We start from the raw sequence: 19,225 nt of genomic DNA on the forward strand, positions 1-19,225 counted from the left end.
GTTGCTTGTCCCCTGGGAGAAGAGATCAATCCCCATCTAGCTACAATTTCCTTTCAGGTATATGTAGAGAGTGAGAAGCTCCTTCCTGAGCCTCCTTCTCTCCACACTGAGCTCCCCCAGCTCCCTCAACACCTCCTTGTGTTGCAGACCGTCTCCATTCCCTTCTGTGGACACCTCCAGCACCTCAATGTCACCTTTTCAACCAAACACCGGTTTTGAGGTGTGACCTCAGCAGTTCCCAGCTCAGGGGGAGCAGTCGCTGTCCTGGACCTGCTGGCCAGGTCTGAGCCTACTTAGCAACAAAAGAATTAGCAGAAAATTTGGAGAACCATCGATGGAGTGCCCAACTCTTGCACACGATGCGTCCGTCGGGTACCGAGGAACCGGCGGCAGCTCCCGGCGATGGTTCGCGGCTGCCCCGCGCTCCTGGGGTGCTGCAGTGGGGGCGCCCCCCGCTCCCCGCTCCGCACAGGCTCCTTCTCCCGGCGATCGGCAGGGGCAGGGAGCAGCCAGAGCCCCGCTGAGCCGCCGGGACCCCCCGCCCCACCGAGCCACGGGGACCCCAGAGCCGCCGGGGATGCCCGGACCACCGGGACCTGCAGGGGATGCCCGGACCACCGGGACCTGCCGGGCTCCCGGGGATGCCCGAACCGCCGGGACCTGCCGGGCCTGAGCCGGCGCTCCCGGCGGAGTCGGGCGGCACCTGCGGGCAGGTCCCGCTACTGCAGCGGCGGCCGCGGGAACGGCACGGCCGGGACGGCTCCGGTGCCGGAACGGCCCCGGGGTTGAGCCTCCGCCCCCAGCTGTCACGGTTCGGCACCGACACGGCTCGACCGAGGATGCCGCTCTCTCCGCCGGTGCCTCTGGGAGCGGCAGGATGCTGCCAGTCCTTCCCCGGGAGTTCTCCAGGCTGGCATGGGGGAAAAGCAGCTTTCCAGACCCTAGCAGTGTTCCTGGCTATGGATGGCAGCGTTTCCCACTGATAGAAAAGCTGCGAGACCGAGCTGCAGCCAGGGGTTCACTGCCAGCCCCATGGTGCAGGGGGTTTGGAAGCTCCAAGCATTTCCTCACAATCCACACTTTTTAAAGAAAAACCGTGATTTCTTATTATCATCTGAAGGAACACACTGGATGGAGAATCATAAAAAATCACAAGCCCAAATCATGTAATCCTGGAATGGCACGGATTGGAAGAGACCTTAAAGCTCATCTCATTCCAGCCTCCTGCCATGAACACTTCCAGTAAACCAGTTGCTCCAAGCCCCATCCAACCTGGCCTTGAACACTTCCAGGGATGGGGCAAATGTTCATGAAAATTGCTAAAAATCTCAAACACACACTACAAAGCAGTTCCTGAAGACGTGGGAGCCTTTATGGGCATTTGTGAGCTTCCAGTTAAATGAATTGCTAAAGAAAATCGTGAGGGCTGGTGGCCCGGTCACACAGCAGGAGGGAGCAGCCTGGCAGTCACAACTCCACACTGGAGCTGCTCCCAAGATCTGCACAAGTTGCAGGCAGAGGAAGGACCCTGCTTTGTCTGCAGAGGTCCCTGGGTGAGAGCTGTGGAGATCCCACTGTGAACTGGATGGGTGAAAAGAGGAAAATCCAGAGTGCTGGACAGGTACAAAATGTGGGAGGCACTTGGATCTGTCTGATCCCCCAGTGCAGAGGCAGAGGGATCAGCTCAGAGATGCTGCTCGCATGGGTGGGGGTCAGGGTGGAGTTTTCACTGCAGGAGTCACATTTGGGGCCTATTTTAAACACGTCCCCCACGTCGCCGAGTGCACGTCTCGAGGATTGAAATAGATGGCAGTTTGATCATTGTCTCTCCCAGGGAAATGGTTTTTAATGAGGTTTTAAATAATAAAGTGGGATAATTTCCCTGGCTGGCAAGATCATGAAATTTTTATGCCTCCTTTCTCTCCCAAAGTTTTATCACCCTTTATTTTTAGTGATGTATAATCCCCGCTTTTGAGAAAAGAAAAAAAAAAAAAAGCAGAGAAACCACTTACACAGGGAAAGCCACTCCTGAGCAGCGAGCCTTAGGTGGGAAACAATCTGGGGGAAGCTTCACAGACAGCTCTTCCTCATCCCCTGGGGATGGGAGAACACCCCAGAGGAGCAGAGGGGATCCCCAGGGTTGGTGCAGGGTGCCAGTATTGGTGCATGATGCTGATGCAGGGTGTAAGTTTGGGGTGCAGGGTGTGAGTACTGGGAGCCAGTGATGGGTACGTGATGCTGGTGCTGGGTGCCAGTAGTGGATGCATGGTGCTGGTTATCAATAGTGGGAGCACAGTGCTTGTCCTGTGTGCCAATATTTGACACCTGGTGCCAATATTTGACACCAGTACTGGGTGCAGGGTGCTGGTACTGGGTACCAGCACTGGTTCTGTGATGCTGGGCACAGCAGTGGGTGCTGGTGCTGGTTATCAATACTGTGAGCACAGTGCTTGTCCTTTGTGCCAATATTTGACACTGGGCGCTGGTGCAGGGTGCTGGTACTGGGTACCAGTGCCGGTACTGGGTGCAGGGTGCTGGCACTGGTTGCAGGGTGCTGGTACTGAGTATCAGTGCCGGTACCGGGTGCAGGGTGCTGGTAGTGTGTGCAATGTGCTGGTACCGGGTGCAGGGTGCTGGTACTGGGTACCAGTGCCGGTACTGGGTGCAGGGTGCTGGTACCGGGTGCAGGGTGCTGGTACTGGGTACCAGCGCTAGTTCTGGGTACAGTGCTGGTTCTGTGATGCTGGTGCCGGGCACAGCAGTGGGTGCCCGGCGCTGCGGGCAGGGGGCCGGGGCGGTGGGTGTTGCGGGTGGGTGTCAGTGTGTGAGTGTGCGTGTGTGTGCCGTGAGGAAGTGCCAGGGCTGCAATCGCTTTCGGAAGTGGCCGGCGGGGCCGGGCCGGAGCCTGCGCAGTGCCGCCGCCGCCGCTCGGCTCCCGCTGCCGCTCCCTCTCCCTCCGGTGCCCAGCCCGGCGGCAGCGCAGCGGCGGCGGCCGGGGGCGGCGGCGGCGGCGCGGATGCCCGGCCCGTGAGTACCTCGCGCCCCGGCCGGGGGCTGCCGCGGCCGGGGGGGACGCGCTCCCCTCGCCCCCTCCCTCGCCCGCTGCCCAGCCCAGCCCCGCTCCCCCGCCGGACCCCGCTTTGCCCACCCCGCTCTCCCTCCCCCAGCCCCTCCGCACGCTCCCCCTGCATGGACCCCTGCCCCGAGCATCCTCCCTCCTGCACTGCTCCCCCCACACGCGCGGAGGATGGAGAGCCCTGCCCGTGCCTGTCTGTCTGTCCGTGCGTCCGTGTGTCCGGCTGCCGCCTGTCACCGGCCCCGTGTGCGAGCGCTGGGGCGGGGGGATGCTCCGTGGGGACCGGGCGGCGGGGCGGGGGGACCCCGAGCACCGATCAGGGAGGGGGAACTCCCCGCCGCATCCCCCCAGGGGAGGGCAGGGCTCCTGCCAGGAGGAGGAGGATGGAGAGGGGGAAGGAGGGGGGCACCCTCCAGCCGCAGGGCCGACTGCGCCGGGGTTTGCCCAGCCCGGGGCGGGGGTTGCAGGGAGGATCCCCCCCGAGGCCTCCCCGGCTCTCCCGCACCCACAGGTGGGTGCCAGGGCGGTGCCAGAGCATCCCCGCAGCGGCGCGGCCGGGCAGGGCTTCGTGCCCGTGCGGCTCCCCGGGCTCTGTGCGGAGGGTGCCGAGCCTCGCCCGGGCTCGGGGCAGCGCTGAGCCGGGCTCGGGCAGCGCCGGGGCTCGGGGAGGTTGCCTGAGGTCAGGGCAGCCTCGGGCTGCGATGCCGGCGGGTTCTCCAGCACAGCACGGCCGAGGGCTGGCTCAGGAACCTACCTCGGGGGTGTCGGGGACGCGGCTGTCCCCAGAAGGGCCGTGACATGCGAATGTCGCCCAACACGAGCCCATCACGTGCGCGGCGTCGCGGGATTCCGCGCTTGGCACTGGGCTCGGTGGCCCAGGGATGGAGAGGGACAGCGCGGCCACCGCGCCCTGTGCCAGTCACTGTGCCCTGTACAGGTCACTGCGCCCTGTGTGGGTCACTGCGCCCTGTGTGGGTCACTATGCCCTGTGCGGGTCACTGTGCCCTGTGTGGGTCACTGTGCCCTGTGCGGGTCACTGTGCCCTGTGTGGGTCACTGTGCCCTGTGCGGGTCACCGTGCCCTGTGCAGGTCACTATGCCCTGTGCGGGTCACCGCACCCTGTGTGGGTCATCGCGCATTCCCCAGCACTCAGGGGCTCCCCAGGAAGCTCCCTCTCCCCGCTGCTTCCATGAGGCTGCTCTGGCACGGATCCACGGCCTTATTTAAGAAACTAAACAAAACGTGTGAAGCGAGTGGGAGGGATTCCCCTGCTGCGAGGGGAGTTCATTCCCCTCTGGATGCGCCTCCATCCCCATCAGTGGAGATGCTCATCCCGTGTCACGCTGGGTGAGCGGAGCTGTGGCATTTGCTGGCCTGGTGCACGGCGTTTTCTTTGGGAAAACGGGTCACCCCAGTGGGCACATACTTCAGAGTATCTCCCAGGGGAGAGCGCCACATCAGACTTCCCTAGAAGGATTTTAGCTGCTCGGCGTCAGCCCTTCCCCACAAATGACTCAAGCCACTGATCAAAATACAGTCATGTTCTTCAGCAATTAAACAACCTCCACCTCACAGGATTGTAGTGGAGAAGCAGGAGTTTAGTGACACAAATATATCTCAGTCAGGGTGCAGGCACCCGTTTTGGTATTAATATTTAAGAAAAGAAGGAACTGAAGGCAGATAAATTATTCGAATGAAACCCAGAAAGAGTAAGGGAGAAAAATACCTTGGCAGGGTTGTTGGTTCTGAGTCTGCCCAAGGTGCTGGAGCGGCCCATCTCAGCCATCTCCTGAAGTGCATCCTCTCCCATCTTGGCTGAGCTTTGGTTCTTGTCTTTGCTTTAGGCTGGGCCTGGGTTTCAGCTGGCCTGTGTGAAGTGAGTGGGTGAGCTCAGTGCTCAGAGCTCTTCCCTGTGAGCAACAGGTCAGGAGCAGCAAAGCAGCCACTGTGTCACTCCTCAACCTCTGCAGAGCATGAGCTTGAGCTGCTGAGGCTTTTCCTCTTTATTTTTTTCCCCAAATTTTTATCCCCTGGATAAAAATAATTGTGGAAAGCTCAGGAGGAGATAAGAGCCACTCTGCTTTTCCCCCTCAGCACCTCCTGCTCCTCAGGTCAGTTCATGCACCAACCCCTGGCCATGCCTGAGCACCCCAAAAAAGAGCAGGCAGGGCACAGCAAGGCCAGCAGGCATTCCCCCTGCCATGCCACACTCTCAGGGCTCAGCAGTGGTCTCTTGCCTGAATAACAGCAGGCTCTGAGTGATCTGGTGCCCACGGCCTTCACCCGAGACTTCCTATTGCTCAGTTCCTTATTCATCTGCACATCCCTCTCTGCATTTCCATTACAGAAGCTCTTCAGAGAGGGAGCATCTAAATGCAGCTGGTTTTGTACTTTATTTCATAGTTGTCACTTATTCTGGGAGAAGAAAAGATCCTGGACCTCATCAGTGATTTTTTACACCCTCCCCATGTGTTACAACCTGGGTTCCACCTGTGGGGAGGACAGGAGAGGGAAGTGTCCGACATCTTCCGTGGGGTGAGAGGGGAAGGAGCTGAACTCGCAGGACTCCAAACACCCTTGTCACAGAGGGGAAGCAGCGCTGTGGTGCCATCACTGCCCCAGCTCTGGCAGCTCAGGGAACGGGCATCCAGCCCCAGCATCTCCCTGTTCACTGCCCATCCTGCACCAGCACCACTTGAGCCTCCTCCAGCTCATTCCCATCACTGCTGGGCTCAGCCAGCCCTTTTCCTTTCCCAGCTGCCACTCCATGGGTTACCCCATGCAGCCCAGGGAGGGTGACCTGCAGAAAATCCTGAATCCTCACTGCCCTGGCCATCCAATGGGTGTGATGGTAACTCCAGCTACACCACTGGCCAGCTCTCCCCTCTGCTCCCACGGGTTTCAGGACATCCAGAACTTCTCACAGGGATCAAACATCTTAAATCCAGCTGTGCATGCTCTGCAGGAGCTGTTGGCTGTGCTGCTTCACAAGCCCTGGGGTGAGTTCCCTGTGCAGCTGCCCAGCCTTCCTCAGGACCTGGGGACACAGGAGCTGGTGGCTTTGGGGTAAAGCTAGTGAAGGCAGAATCCTGGCTCCATCCAGATCCTGAGCACCATGTAAGACAAGGCAGCAACCCCAGAGTTTTGATCAACCTTTCACCCTTCTGCGAAAGCGCTCCCTGGGAGCAGGGAGAATTATTTTATTTCTGTTATTTTTGGCTGGAAGTCCACTGGGTTCCTTCTTCAGAGTGGACCAGTCACAGAAACCTCCTGCCTGTGATTTTTCCCCTCCCCAGACACTGTGCAGGGTGTGGAGGGTGATGTCCTAGCCCATCCCATCATATTTTCTGGATCCATAGGATCTCAGTCATTGTGGGTGAGTGCACCAGGAGAGGCAGGGAGTGCTCTGCCACTCACCCATCCTGCAAAACCTCCTGCCCTTGGCCATTTCGTGAGAGCAACATTTAACCAGCAGAAGGGTGGAGCAGCAGTGAAAACAACAACAAAGTTCTTTGGGGTTCAGCTTCACCATTCATCTTAGACATGGAAAAAAGGGGGTTTCCTGACAGCAGGAAAATGTGTGGTCAAGTTCTCGAGCAAGCCGCCCTTCCAGTTCTCCGAGCACTTGGAACCAGCCTGGGCTGACCTTTTGAGGGCTCCCTGCTGGGCTTGGGGGCCCAGGTTTGCCACACTCCACTCTCACTTGTCAGCACTTGCCCCACTCTGGAGGCAGAAATGCTGCAAAGCCTCCAGGGGAGCAGCGGGATGGGCACGGCAGAGCGGGGTCACAGCATTCCTGTGCACGGCCGTGGCTCTGGGTGCACTGGCAGTGCTGGAAACACCCCTGGTTCAGCCCAAACAGGGTCAGCAAAAGGGTTTGGGGCACGGGTTTGGGTTTTCCAGCTGCTCCCCCTCCTGCAGGTTTAACCCAAGCAGGGCTGCAGCTTCCTCGACAGAAGGCGAATGCCCAAGCAGCGCTGCAGGGCAAAGGGCAGGAGAAGAACAAACAGGTACATGTTGGCATTAGTGGGCAGAAAGCTTCAAGGTAGACTGGAAAACACCCAACAAAAACCAAGGGAAGATGCTGCCTGAGAGCCTGGTGTGGGTTTCACCAGGAAGAGAGAGCTGGCGAAGCAGATTTGGGGCTGCAGAAATGTATTGCTGTGACAGCAGCTCGTGTGCTCTGATGGGACCTGCACCCTGCAGCATCCTGGGGGCTCAGCAAAGGCCATCACCATGGCCTGTAAATCAGGGTCTCACTGAGATGCCCTGCAAGGCCCACTGCCACCATGTGAGCCCAGAATGCCTGCAATGGGCACCCACCATGGCCAGGGTCCTGCACCCCAGCTCTGCCTGCCCTGTCTGGTAGCGGGGGGATGAGCAGCTGCACTGCCAGACAGTGTCCCAGGGCATGGGGCCACACAGGGTGACACTGCTTCCTTCCTCCCCACACTGCCAGCTCCTCCCTGGGTGATGGAGCTGAGCCCTGCCATCAATCTTCCCCTTAGGTTGGAGTTTAAATCACCAGAGCAGCTGGATTTGAAGGACACAAATTGCTCACCCTGATCCCTTCTGGTGGCTGGGGCAGGGCAGAGCCTGCCTGCTGCCCTGGCACCATGACCACACCTCAGGGGTCACCTGTGACCCTTGGGATTCTCCAGAACTTGGGCAGGGCATTGGGTCAGCAAATCCCCCTTTCCCTGGGTGTTTGCCTGCAGGATGAGGCCTGGGGGGCTCATTCCTCAGTCCCTCAGTGTTTTAATGCAGGACCCAAGTCTGATGTGGGAGGAAGTTTTGCTGGTATAAGTGACAGCCCAGCTCTGAAAGCTGTAGTCCAGGGACCTGATGCTGGGGACATGTCCCAGTCCTGGTGCATGTCCCCAGCAGCACAAACTGACATCTGCCTGAAGCCAGGCCTGCAAAGGCATCTGTCAGGGCTGGCAGTTGTGCAGGCAGCAGCACCCACAGCTGAATAAACCATGGTGGGCAAATTCCCCTGGTGCAGCATTTGGGATGTGTCCCCAGCTGTCCCCAGCTGCTGGTGTGGCCCTGGCCTGGCTGGTCCCACTGCTGGTTGAGCCAGGCTCAGCCCTGCCCTGACCACATCAATGCCATTGGGGCCGTGCTTTGGGCAGGAAGTGTGGCTGCAGAGCAGGGCCAGACCTGTCCTCAGCGTGGTCACACTCAGCTCCTGCCCGTGCCAGCACAGGCTCCCAGACCTCCTCCTGCACCTCCTGGTGCCTCCCATGCAGGGCTCTGCATGCAACCACTGGGGTTTGGGCTTGTGCTGGGGCCGGGGGAAGAATCACCCCTCAGGTGTGCTGGGAGCTCTCAGAGCTGTGCTGAGCCAGCCCTTTGATCCATCATTGCCCTCTGATGCAGTGTTCTTCCTTTTCATCCCAGTCTGGTTCCTCATTTCCTTGAAGGATGCCACTCTTCATCCCTCAAATTACCACTGTCCCGTGGTCCCAGGGGCCTGGCAGCTTGCTGTGAACAAGGAGCACCCCACCACCCATCCAGCTCAGCTCTTCCCCTGGCCATGCCAGTGCCTTATCCCCCTCCCTGTCCTCTGATCTTGCCTCCCATCAACCAGCAGGTTCCTCCACCCCTTTAGCCCCTGCTGGGTATTGATCACTGATCTGTCTTCTCCTCTCCCATGGATCATTACTGAGGTCAGAACAGGCCCCTGCCCTCACACCACAGCACCTCTGGTAGTAGAAACACAATTGTCAGGGCTTGCCTTACTAAATCCCCCAGCTGATTGGCATGGGGCTATTTTTATGCTATAAAACAATTGACTCTGTTTCAGTGTTCCAGGGTCAGGGGGTGGGTGCTGGCAGCGCTGTGCCTGTCCTGCTGCCCAGCAGCTGTGGTGCCAGGACAGAGCCATGGGTCTGTTCTCCTCTTCCCAGCAGGTGCTGGATGGGTTCATGTGGTCCTTTTGGAAGGGCTTATGGTGGAATTTAGCTTGGAAGATGCTCAAGCAGAAATACACAGGGAGCAGAGGAGGTGGCTGGTCTGGAGAAGGATCCTGGCATTGTCCTCATCCTGGCAGGACAGGGGCTGTCAGCTCTCGTGGTGTCAAGGACTGGGGAGGTGTTTGGACACACTGAAGCATCTCACAGTTCCCATCAGCAGGATTTGCCTTTCCAGCCTCTGGGAATGGCAGAGGAATCACTGCAGGGCACAGGATCTCCCCAGAGGTACCCGCTGGCCACCGCTGCCTCAGCGGGCACATCTGCGGTGTTATCAGTGCCGTGGGCTCCTTATCAGTGCCGTGGGCTCACAGGGCAGCGAGGACACGGCAGGATGCAGCCACATGGGCACAACCACGCCTTCATCCTAGCAGAGCCCAGCCCTGCCAGGGATCACTGGCACCTCTGTGCTGGTAGGACTGGGCTCAGCCCAGCCCCATCCCGCAGAGCCAGGGGGCTCAAGCCCTCAACCTCTTTAATCTTTTTCTAAAAGATTGCTAAGGGGTGGAGGGGGGGGGGATTGAAAACCGAGTCTAAAAATAACTCCTAAAACTTCCTGTGCTGCTGGCAGGTGGCTGGGACAGGCTGCGGGGGCGGGAGGCAGCTGTGGGGCTCGGGGCCGTGCCTCTGCTCTTACCATGGGGTAACCCCGGCAGAGGGGTCCCGGGGGGTGCCAGCCCCCTGCCACCCACCCCAGCTGCATGCTGGGCTGCCTCGCCTCTGGCTGCACTCCGTGGCTGGTTCCAGCCAAATTTGGCAGAGATCAGAGGTGCTGGGACCTCCTGGGAGTATGCCAGGGAGGGGGTGGGGAAGCTGCAGGCTGTGCTGAGCCCTTATTAGACACTGGAGAATCCAGCAGCAGCAAGCCAGGGCTGCCAGGCTCTCCTTGTGCTGATCCAGCGGGGCTGGTCTGGCAGGTGGTGGGTGTTTGCTGCTCCTCCAAGGCATGGAGAGGGCTCAGAGCCGGTGCTCCTGGCTGAGCCATCACTGACAGGGATTTGGACAGGGATGGTGTCTCCATGCCGCTGGTGGTTTGTTCATTGTCCCCACCTTGCCGGGTCCTGTGATGAGCAGCAAAGCTGCTGTCCCGGTTTTGACCCATAAAATACCAAGGGAAGGTCCTTCCTGGGGTGGAGAGTGACAAGAGGTGGCCAGAGAATGGAAAAACTCTCAATGCCTGTGACCTGGGGGTGCTGGAAGCCGTGGGAGCATGGCTGCATCCTGACAGCCCCAGCTCTCCCCCTGCCTTGTAGCAGCAAAGGGAATCCTGGAACACCATCTGGGGAATGAATGAGGTTCGGGAGCGCAGAGAAGCGGCGCCTGGCTGAGCCCTTGGAGCGCCCGGGGGTGACGGCAGGGGAAGGAGCTGCCCAGGCCGGTGGTGGCTTTTGGGTGACAGGAAGGTTTCCGTCCGGATGGAGAGGCTGGGGACAGCAGCAGCACAACCGCGTGGGGTTTCGGGTGCCGGGTGTGCGGGCTCGGAGGAGGGGAGGTGATAACTCGTGGCCGGGGAAGGCGGCGCTGGGATGAGCCGATAGCAGGCACATGGCGCTGCCCCAGGGGAGCGGGGTGGCTGCCAGCATCCCTCCTCCCTCTTTCTCCCCTTCTGCCCTTTTTCACCTGCGGTGAGACCGTGCCACCGAGGGGCAGCCGCCAGCAGAGACCACAAGCCGTGTTGGTCGCTTGTGGGCTGCAGCCTCCTCTGCCCACAGCAGTGCCGGGGGTGAATTTAATCAAGAAAACGGAGGTTGGCTGATTCCTCTCTCTCTCTCTCTCTCTCTCTCTCTCTCTCTCTCTCTCTCTCTCTCTCTGTTTCTATTTTTCCTGAAGAGGAAAAAAATCAAACAACTTTGTTTGTGAGTCACTCTTGGCCGAGGGAGCAGGGCTGCGCTCTGTGTGTGCATCAGGCTGGCACATCCCACCTCGCAGGGCCAGGGATGCTGCGGGAGGCACAGCCAGCGGCTCTGACTCAGCCCGCCCTCCGCACAGCCCTTCCCGCACTGCCCACCTCGCTGCCGCTGTCCGTGCCCTGCGGGCAGTGCTGGCAGCCCGGGCACATCGGGGGCACAGCGTGGCAGAAAGCGCTGTCGCTTTGAAGCGGCCTCGGCTGCGGGGTTGTTCCAGCCTGTCACCCTCGGCAGAGCGGGGTTGTTCCAGCACCAGCGTGCCAGGGCTGTTCCCGAGGAGCTGCCATCAGTGCCAGTCCTGGCTGGGGAGCCCCATCTTGGTAGCCCTCGTGGATCCATCCTTGCATGGATCCAGCCCTCCTGGAGGCAGGAGGCTGACCTGGCTCAGCCCCTGGTGGCACCCTGGTGCCCCTCCATGGGGCAGCTGGCCCCGTGATGGAGCAGCAAGGAGAGCGTCTGGGCCGGGCCGGGGCTTTCCCAAAAAAGGCCTGAACTCTTCGGTTGAGTTTGCCACTTCCCTTACCACTCCCTTTCCTGTGAGAGGATGTGTTCGGCCGCTTTTCTTTTCTCTTTCTCTCTTCTTTTCTCCCCCACCTCCCTGCCCGCAGAGCCAGCGGTCCTGGCGATGCCACGCACCCCCTGAGCCGGCCAGGTCACCCTGGCTGGTGCCATGGCCAGGCTGCAGGTATGGACACAGCACAATGGCTGCTCCCATGCCCCCCAGTCCTCCCAGCACCCACAGCACCGGTGGGCACGTTGAGGACAGCACAGGTTGTGCTGGGAGTGCCCCTGCACTGAGGTGGGTGCTGATTTGTGCCCCGTGCTGCAGAACTGGGGGAGGCTGCTCTGCCCAGGGTGAGCAGGGCACAAGGAGCTTCATATGCAGGTGTGTGGGATGGGGCCAACGCCTCAATAGGCCTGCTGGAAGGGGAGGTTCCCCTTTGAACGTGATTTTGGGGAGAGCTCATCTTGTCTGGTTGCTTGGAGGGTCCCCTCTCCATTTGGCAAGAGGACAGTGCCAAACATCATGGGGACATCACAGGTGTGTGATGCCACCTGGCACAGCCCAGGGACACCCAGCACACGGGGACTCCCAGCCTCACAGGGGGCTTGGGGAGCTCAGGGAGGGTGGTTCTGGGCTGTCTCTTCTTTCTGTGGGGAAATGTCCCCTTTTTGTCATCCTTCCTCTTTCTGCAGCCTCGAGCGCACGCCCTCGCCTTCCCTCCAGCACTTCCCTATCCGCCAGCCCCGTGGGGAGGCCTGGCACTGGGGCAGCTGGTGACAGCCCCACAGCACCCAGCCCCTGCCAGCTGGGGAGCTGGGGGTGGCAGGGGCATTAAAAGGTGCTGGGAAATCATCCCTGCAAATCCAGACCATGATGGCAGTGCCCTTCGGTGTCCATCAGAGTGTGCTGGCATTGCTTTTGGTGCCAACCCAGATGTGCTGAGCTTGGCTTTTGGTGCCAACCCAGATGTGCTGGCATTGCCTTTTGGTGCCAACGAGGATCACACCAGCAGCACCTCTTGCTGCCATCAGACAGTGTCCCTGTGGTCCCTGTGCAGGCCCACAGTTCCTTTCTCCCTGTTCCCATGGCACAGCACACTCCTCCAGAATGGCCCTGGGTTGTGTCCCACAGCACCCAGGGTGGGCAGTGGCCTGATCCTGCTCCTGGCTGGGTGCTGAGTGCTGAGCACACCCCTGGCATGGGAAGGGGGTGCTCCTGTCAGGGGATGCTGCTCCCTCCTGCTGCCTCTCCAGGGTGTGTTGGCTCTGCCACTTACGGGTCAGCTCTGGCCAAGGAGCAAAATGAAGTACCTGGATGCCCTCACAGAGCAAAGCTGTCCCCACACCCCAGTCCCTCAGTCCCCCCCAGTCCAACCAGTTCCATAGCCAGGGCTGTGGCAGAGCCAGGCTGAGCTGGGAGGGAGCTGGGTGTTCCCAATGCTCAGGATGTCCTGTCCACCCCATTCCCACAGCCTCAGCCCCAGCTCCTGTTGGTGCCACAGCCCCTGGCAGTGCTGGGTGCCATGGGATGGGCACTGGGATGTGGGTGGGCAGCGGGAAGTGGAAGATGGTTGGGCCAGGAGAGGCAGAGGAAAGGGAAGAAGTGGGAGTTTAAGTGGACCCGAAGGCAGCACGGTGTGAGAGGGAGCAGAGCTGCTGCTGAACCGGGTGACAAGGTCACAGCCATCCTGCCAGCACTTGGGGCTATAAATAGGGACAATTGGGAGTGAAACACAGACTCTCTCCTTTTTCGTTCCTGTGGGAGCACTGGGACTGTGGGAGGGTTTGGGAGGGCCCAGGAAAGCACTACTGGGTGATGGCTGTGCTGGGAACAGGGGGACTCATGGAGGGCTCTGGGGACAGCTGTGTCCCCAGCTGCATCCCACAGCCTTGCTGTGTCCTCTTGCTGAGTGGCAGCAAGACTCAGACGAGGCCTGGGGCTGCTCAAGGTGGGGATGCTGAGGCTGAGATCTCTGGGGTCTCTCCCTGCTGCCTCTGCTCCCATTCCTTCATTCTGGCAGGGGAAGGACCAGGATTGCTGCCCATCACCTTTGGCAAGGCCCAGGGAAGTAGAGCCAGCTGTGGCCTGACATAAACACTGCCCATGCTGAGCCCAGCATCTCTCCTTCCCAGGAGCATCCCTGCTCCAGGCTGAGCCAGTGGCGCAGGCAGGGACAGGCAGGTGGCCTGGACAAGGTTTGGTTTAGCACCAGGAGCTGTGAAAACTCACCACCACCACCCTGTTTCCTTTCACTCACGTGATGCTGTGGAGCAGCTCTGACTTCCCCATCCCGTGCCTGAATACACCAGGGGTTTCAGCCTCTCTTCCTTGTGGCACAGGGCATGGCCAGGGGTGTGCAGGGCCAGCACTGAGCCCCTCACCCTGCCAAGCCCCACTGCGGCCTGCAGTGAGCCCCACACCATTCCCAAAGTGTGGGATGGGATCCCAGGCAAAGCAGGGGCTGACAGAGCATGTGCCAATGCATTTCCTCTTCTACTTTCCTTCTCACTTCCTTTTCTTGCCCTTTCTGCCTGCTGCCCTGCCCTCGCTTGCCACCTGCCCAGGGCCTTCCCCAGCACAGAGCTGCCCCAGCGCCGCTCCAGGCCGGGGGTTCTGTGCAGTAACGAGGTCCCACTCCTCCCCTCCCCGCAGGCTCCATCCAGGAGGCGGCAGGGACAGTAGCCAGGGGGTCTCAGAGCTCACCCGCGGGCTGGGAGGAGCTGAGAGCGGCAGAACAGCCCCTGAAACACAACCCAGACCCAACGCCGTCCACCGTGTATGAGGCTGGGACACAGGTGAGGCGTGACTGGGGTGGCAGGCAGGAGCCAGCACTAAATTACAGCAAGTCACTGCACAGGGGCTGCTCCTTTGTGTGCTTGCACAGGTGGGGGTTGGTCACTGGCAGCTCCCTGACCCTCTCCCCCTCTCAGTACGCAGGACCCGCGTCCACAGAGTCACTCCTTCCGATGTCCCGGCATGAGACCTCTCCGAGCACGGTGCAACCCGCCAGCAACCACCGCCCCAACGCCTGCTGCTTCTGCTGGTGCTGCTGCTGCAGCTGCTCCTGGTACGTCCCCCTGCCCCTGCCCTGGCTCCTGCAGCCTCACCCACTGAGCATCACCCACCCACCTCATCAGGGGCAGGGGATAAGAGTGCTGGGTGCACTGTGATTGCTGTTCATGAGACAAATCTCTTGGGATGCATAGAGGGACTCCCCCATGCTGCCCTGGTGGTCTCCAGGGATGGATGGCCCCATCCATATGAGCCCTCTGGGAAGCTCTGCCTTGCAGCAGTGGGCACAGAGTCCAGCCCTGCCCTCCCAGCACTGCCCAAAGCCAAGGATGGAAGCAGCTGTTTGCCTCCATCTGCATCTCCTGTCCTTACTGAGGATCTCCAGCTCCTTATTCTCTGGATAGCCCAGATTTTGGAGAGCCCATCTGCTCTTCCTCCTCAGCATCTGCTCATTCAGAAATTGCTGATGACTCCAGCTTTGCAGCAGCTTTGGTCTTTACACCCACCAAGAGCAGTGAGCTTGGAGGAGCAAAAAACCCTGGAGCTGAGCCCTGTGCATCTCCCTCCTAGACATTGTCCTATGCTTGGTGGCATTCCCTGTGTCTGTCCTTAATTTCTGCAAGAGCCTGTGACGGAGAGGGAGCAGAAATTCCAGAGATGGGACAGCTATTCCTCCTGTATCCTGTTCCTGGTTGAGTGGGGCTCAGGCCTGGCAGGCAGCGAGCCCTGGGGGTGGCACAGGCAGGGACATGCCCAGAGCTTTGCCCACGCAGCTGCCCACGCTGGGGCAGAGGTTTGCACAGCCAGTCCTGTGTGAGCAGCGGGGACAGTGTCGCAAGCAGGAAGGGCTGCGGTCAGTGCTGGGACCGAAATTCATGGGCCCAGGGGAAGTTGGCTGATGGCTGCTCTCCACTTGTGCCACCAGCACCCCCGGGGACAAGGGGACACAGGGACAGGGAACACCACAAGCCCCAGCACCTCTATCCCACTATCTGCCTCCAGGCCGGACTGGTGCTGGCACATCACCAATAAACACTTGTTTATTTCTTGGTGATTGTTCGTGACACAACAGCTCACAATTGTTGTGAACACATCAGCTCCGCCTTGGGCTGGTCCAGCACTGACCTCTGCCGGCTGCTGTGGCCACTCCAGCTCAGCTCAGTCCTGGCACATGGCCCTGGCACATGGCCCTGGCACACAGCCTGAATGCTGGAGCAGGACCAGAGCCACAGCAGCCCCCGAGCACAGGGACAGCACAGGGACACACTCACATGGTGACAGCATGAGGGAACCAGGGTGCCACCAGGGCAGTGGGTGAGAGGAAGGCATGGCTGGGGGGTGCTGGTGCCCACGGAGGAGATTCAGTGGTCAGGGGTCAAGGTGGGGTCTGCATGTGTCCCCAATGCCCCTGACTACCTTTCTGTCTCCCCGTTAGGAACGAGGACCGAGAGCGAGCATGGAGGGCATCCCGGGAGACCAAACTGGAGAGCATCCCAAACTGTGAAGCGTGGTGAGTGCAGGGCCAGTGCAGTGGGCTGGGGACAAGCACAGCATGGCACAGTATGGCACTGTCCCCTCTGCCACCCTCCATGGCAGCCAGGACTGTGTTCTGCCCTTGGGGTACACACCAGGGCTCAGGGGTTCCTGGAGATGTGTTCAGCTCATCCCCAGTTCTCACCAAGAGACAGGGAATCTGGAGCCACAGGCTGAATCCTACTGTGGTTCTGCCCTCAGGCCCATTGCAAAGGGAAACTGAGGCATAGAAGAACCTCAGCAGATTTTGGACCTCATTCTGCCATTTAGACCCACTGCCAAGAGCATCTTGCAGCCACAGGGAGAGGAGGGGACAGGCCATTCCCAGGAGGTCTCAGCACTGAAGTGGAAGCAGTAGCAGTGTCCATACCCACTCAGGGAGGAGTAGGATGGGCCAGCAACCCACTCCAGGAATGCTGGGCACCAAGCACCCATTCCCTGAGTGACAAGTGTGACACACCCAGCCATGGGGGCTCTGTGCCATGCCTGGAACAGCTGGGTCAGGGTTAGATGTGCTAATTAGCCATGGATAATGAGTGTACCTGGCCTGCTCAAACAGGTGCTGAGCATTTGCTGGGAAACAGCCTCCCTCCCTCCCTCCCCAGCTGAGAGGGGTGATGGACCCATGTCACTCTCTTGGCTCAGAGCTGCCTCTCCACCAAAGGGCTTTTCCTCCTGTTGATATTTGTGCAGAGCCAGCACCAAAATACACCCCAGTTTGGGAAATCCATCCCAAAGCAAGGCCACTCTCCAGCCTGGCTGAGCAGAGCCAGGACAGAGCCCAGAAGTGACCTCTGAGAGCTCCACACCACCGGAGCCTGAGCAGGAACATCTCCTCATGGGCACGGGGGATGTGTTTGGGCACAGTTCCTCTGGGGTGGGACCAGGGATGAGCAGGAGGGACACAGTGGGATCCCTGGGACACAGGAGGGACACAGTGGCCGGCTGTAACACCTTCCCCTTGCCTTGCCATGGACCTGTCAGTGCCAAACCCACGCCGGAGGAGGTGCAGGGCTGGGCACAGTCCTTTGACAAGCTGATGAAGAGCCCGGCGGGGCGCAACGTCTTCCGGGAGTTTTTGCGGACTGAGTACAGCGAGGAGAACATGCTCTTCTGGCTGGCATGTGAGGAGCTCAAAACCGAGTGCAACAAGCACACCATCGACGAGAAGGCCAGGATGATCTACGAGGATTACATCTCCATCCTCTCTCCCAAGGAGGTAGGAGGCAGAGCCTCTGAGAGGAGGGCTCATGCTAAAATGGGGAGGGCTCTTAGGGAGAGGGCTCAGTTCCAGCTGCTGCCAGAGCCCTGTGACAGTTTGGGGATGAGTTTGGAAGGGTGACGACGGTGGGAAGGGGATATCCAGCCCCCCAAAACCCCCGGGACGCTGCTGGCAGTGGGACTGCGGGCCGGGTTGTGCTGCGGGGCCGAGACCTCACGAGGGCACCAGCGGGCCGGGAAAATGCTGCATCCCGGCTTACAGCATCCCTGGAATGGGGTACCCAGGGCGGGACCACCCCAAACCACCTCCGTGTGCCCAGCTGGAGGACACAGAGGGGACCCAGAGAGATCCCCACGCCTCCCTGCAACCCTCCCCAGCCACCAGGGCTCCAGTGCCAATATCTTCTGCGATGGAGCACACTGTGGTCTCCCCACATCTGGTGCTGCATTATTCCCCAGTTTCCCTTGAGAGGGGTGCAGTGGGCCGGGGGCTTGTCCTTGGGTGTCCCCCAGCCCCCACTTTCTCTCCGTGCCCCCCAGGTGAGCCTGGACTCGCGGGTGAGGGAGGTCATCAACCGGAAGATGCAGGAGCCGTCCTCGCACACCTTCGACGACGCACAGCTCCAGATCTACACGCTGATGCACAGAGACTCCTATCCCCGCTTCCTGAACTCTGCCATTTACAAATCGCTGCTCCAGACCGTCTCCCACTCCTCCTCGGAGTCCTAAGGGCACCCACTAGCCGTGGGGACAGCAGTGGGGACATGGTGGCCAGGGGCGGTCGGTGCCTCCTCCCCTCTGCCGCCCTCCTTGCCAGACCTCACCGTTTTTAGCTTTTTACCTATGAACTGTCACCCCGGTGTCTGGGCCACACTGCAGGACTGTCCCCAGGACACAGCCTGGGCCAGTTCATACTACTGATTCTCTGCCCTGTCCCCAGTGCTGGCCAGAGCGAGCTGGGGGAGCACAGGACAGCGCCCAGGGCCTGGCTCCCCCCACACCCTGTTTGGAAGAGGTCACTTTATCCCATCTCCACACACCTGGGGACACAGCACGTCCCCATTTACCACCTGAGACCCAGCTGGGGGGTTTTTGAGGTGCGGGGGACGTCGACTGTTGTTAGTTTGGGTTTGGTTTTTTAATTTTAAATGCTCCTTTGGTTGGCTTTTACTGGGGGACTTGAGGTGCGGGAGGGGGGTTGACGAGCATCTCTGTACATATAAAAACTTGTCAGGTTTACCTGGTTCCAGCTGTTTGAGGTGGCCCAAAGGGCAGGGGGGTGGTGCTAGAGGCTGTTTGTGTTCCTGGTGGGGCAGAGGGCAGAGCTCTGAGGTGCCATAAGGGACCCATGGGGATGTGCTGGGGGGTGAGCAGATGTCTTACAGCTCCCCATGACACATCAGCACTGCTTCAGCCCCAGGACACCACACACAGTCACCCCAAACGCAGAGCATCCTCCACCCTTGGTTCATGGACCTCAGAGAGGGGGGAAACACCTGTGCAGGTGTTGTTTGCCCTCCTGCAGAACCCTCAGGATGCCTGCATCAGAGCTCCCAGCTGACCCAGGCCTGCTCTGCCAGCCAGGAGAAGCCCAGGGGTCTGCCCTGGTCCCTCACTGAGAAGGGATCTGGGTTCCATGCAGGATGGAAGTGTCACAGGGAGGATACAGAATTCCCATGTTTTTGCACAGCACAAGGAATGATTTACTAAAGGCTCAGTATGCAGGATTAAAACATGTCTGTCCCTGCCCTTCACACTGAAACAAAGCCAACACAGGGGTTTTGCTGCCAGTCTTTGCTTCTCCTGATCCACCACAGCAGTTTCTTATTTATCCATCCCTTCCCCTCCTCTCTTCAGCCCTTCCAAAAGAAAAAAAATGCTTTTTATTGAACATATTTTTTTAACAAACCAATTCTTTCAGCTTTTTTTTTGTTGTTTTTGTTTCCTTCCTTCCTCATGGCATGACTGTGTGGAAATTCATGTCAGTAAATTTAGT

The 19,225-nt window shown here is 59.7% G+C and overlaps 1 protein-coding gene across 1 annotated transcript; it reads left to right on the forward strand.

Annotated features, from left to right (window-relative positions):
• Positions 1–2,914: 2,914 nt before the first annotated feature.
• Positions 2,915–18,474, forward strand: RGS19 (regulator of G protein signaling 19). Its single transcript, XM_064729649.1, has 6 exons — positions 2,915–3,027; positions 14,116–14,258; positions 14,394–14,530; positions 15,911–15,985; positions 16,993–17,227; positions 17,770–18,474. The coding sequence occupies exons 3-6, from the start codon at positions 14,430–14,432 to the stop codon at positions 17,956–17,958; spliced, it is 600 nt and encodes a 199-aa protein (XP_064585719.1). The 5' UTR covers positions 2,915–3,027; positions 14,116–14,258; positions 14,394–14,429; the 3' UTR covers positions 17,959–18,474.
• The last annotated feature ends 751 nt before the right edge of the window (positions 18,475–19,225 follow it).

The sequence above is a fragment of the Zonotrichia leucophrys genome, chromosome 20 (genome assembly GCF_028769735.1).
Source record: "Zonotrichia leucophrys gambelii isolate GWCS_2022_RI chromosome 20, RI_Zleu_2.0, whole genome shotgun sequence".
NCBI classification, from domain to species: domain Eukaryota; kingdom Metazoa; phylum Chordata; class Aves; order Passeriformes; family Passerellidae; genus Zonotrichia; species Zonotrichia leucophrys.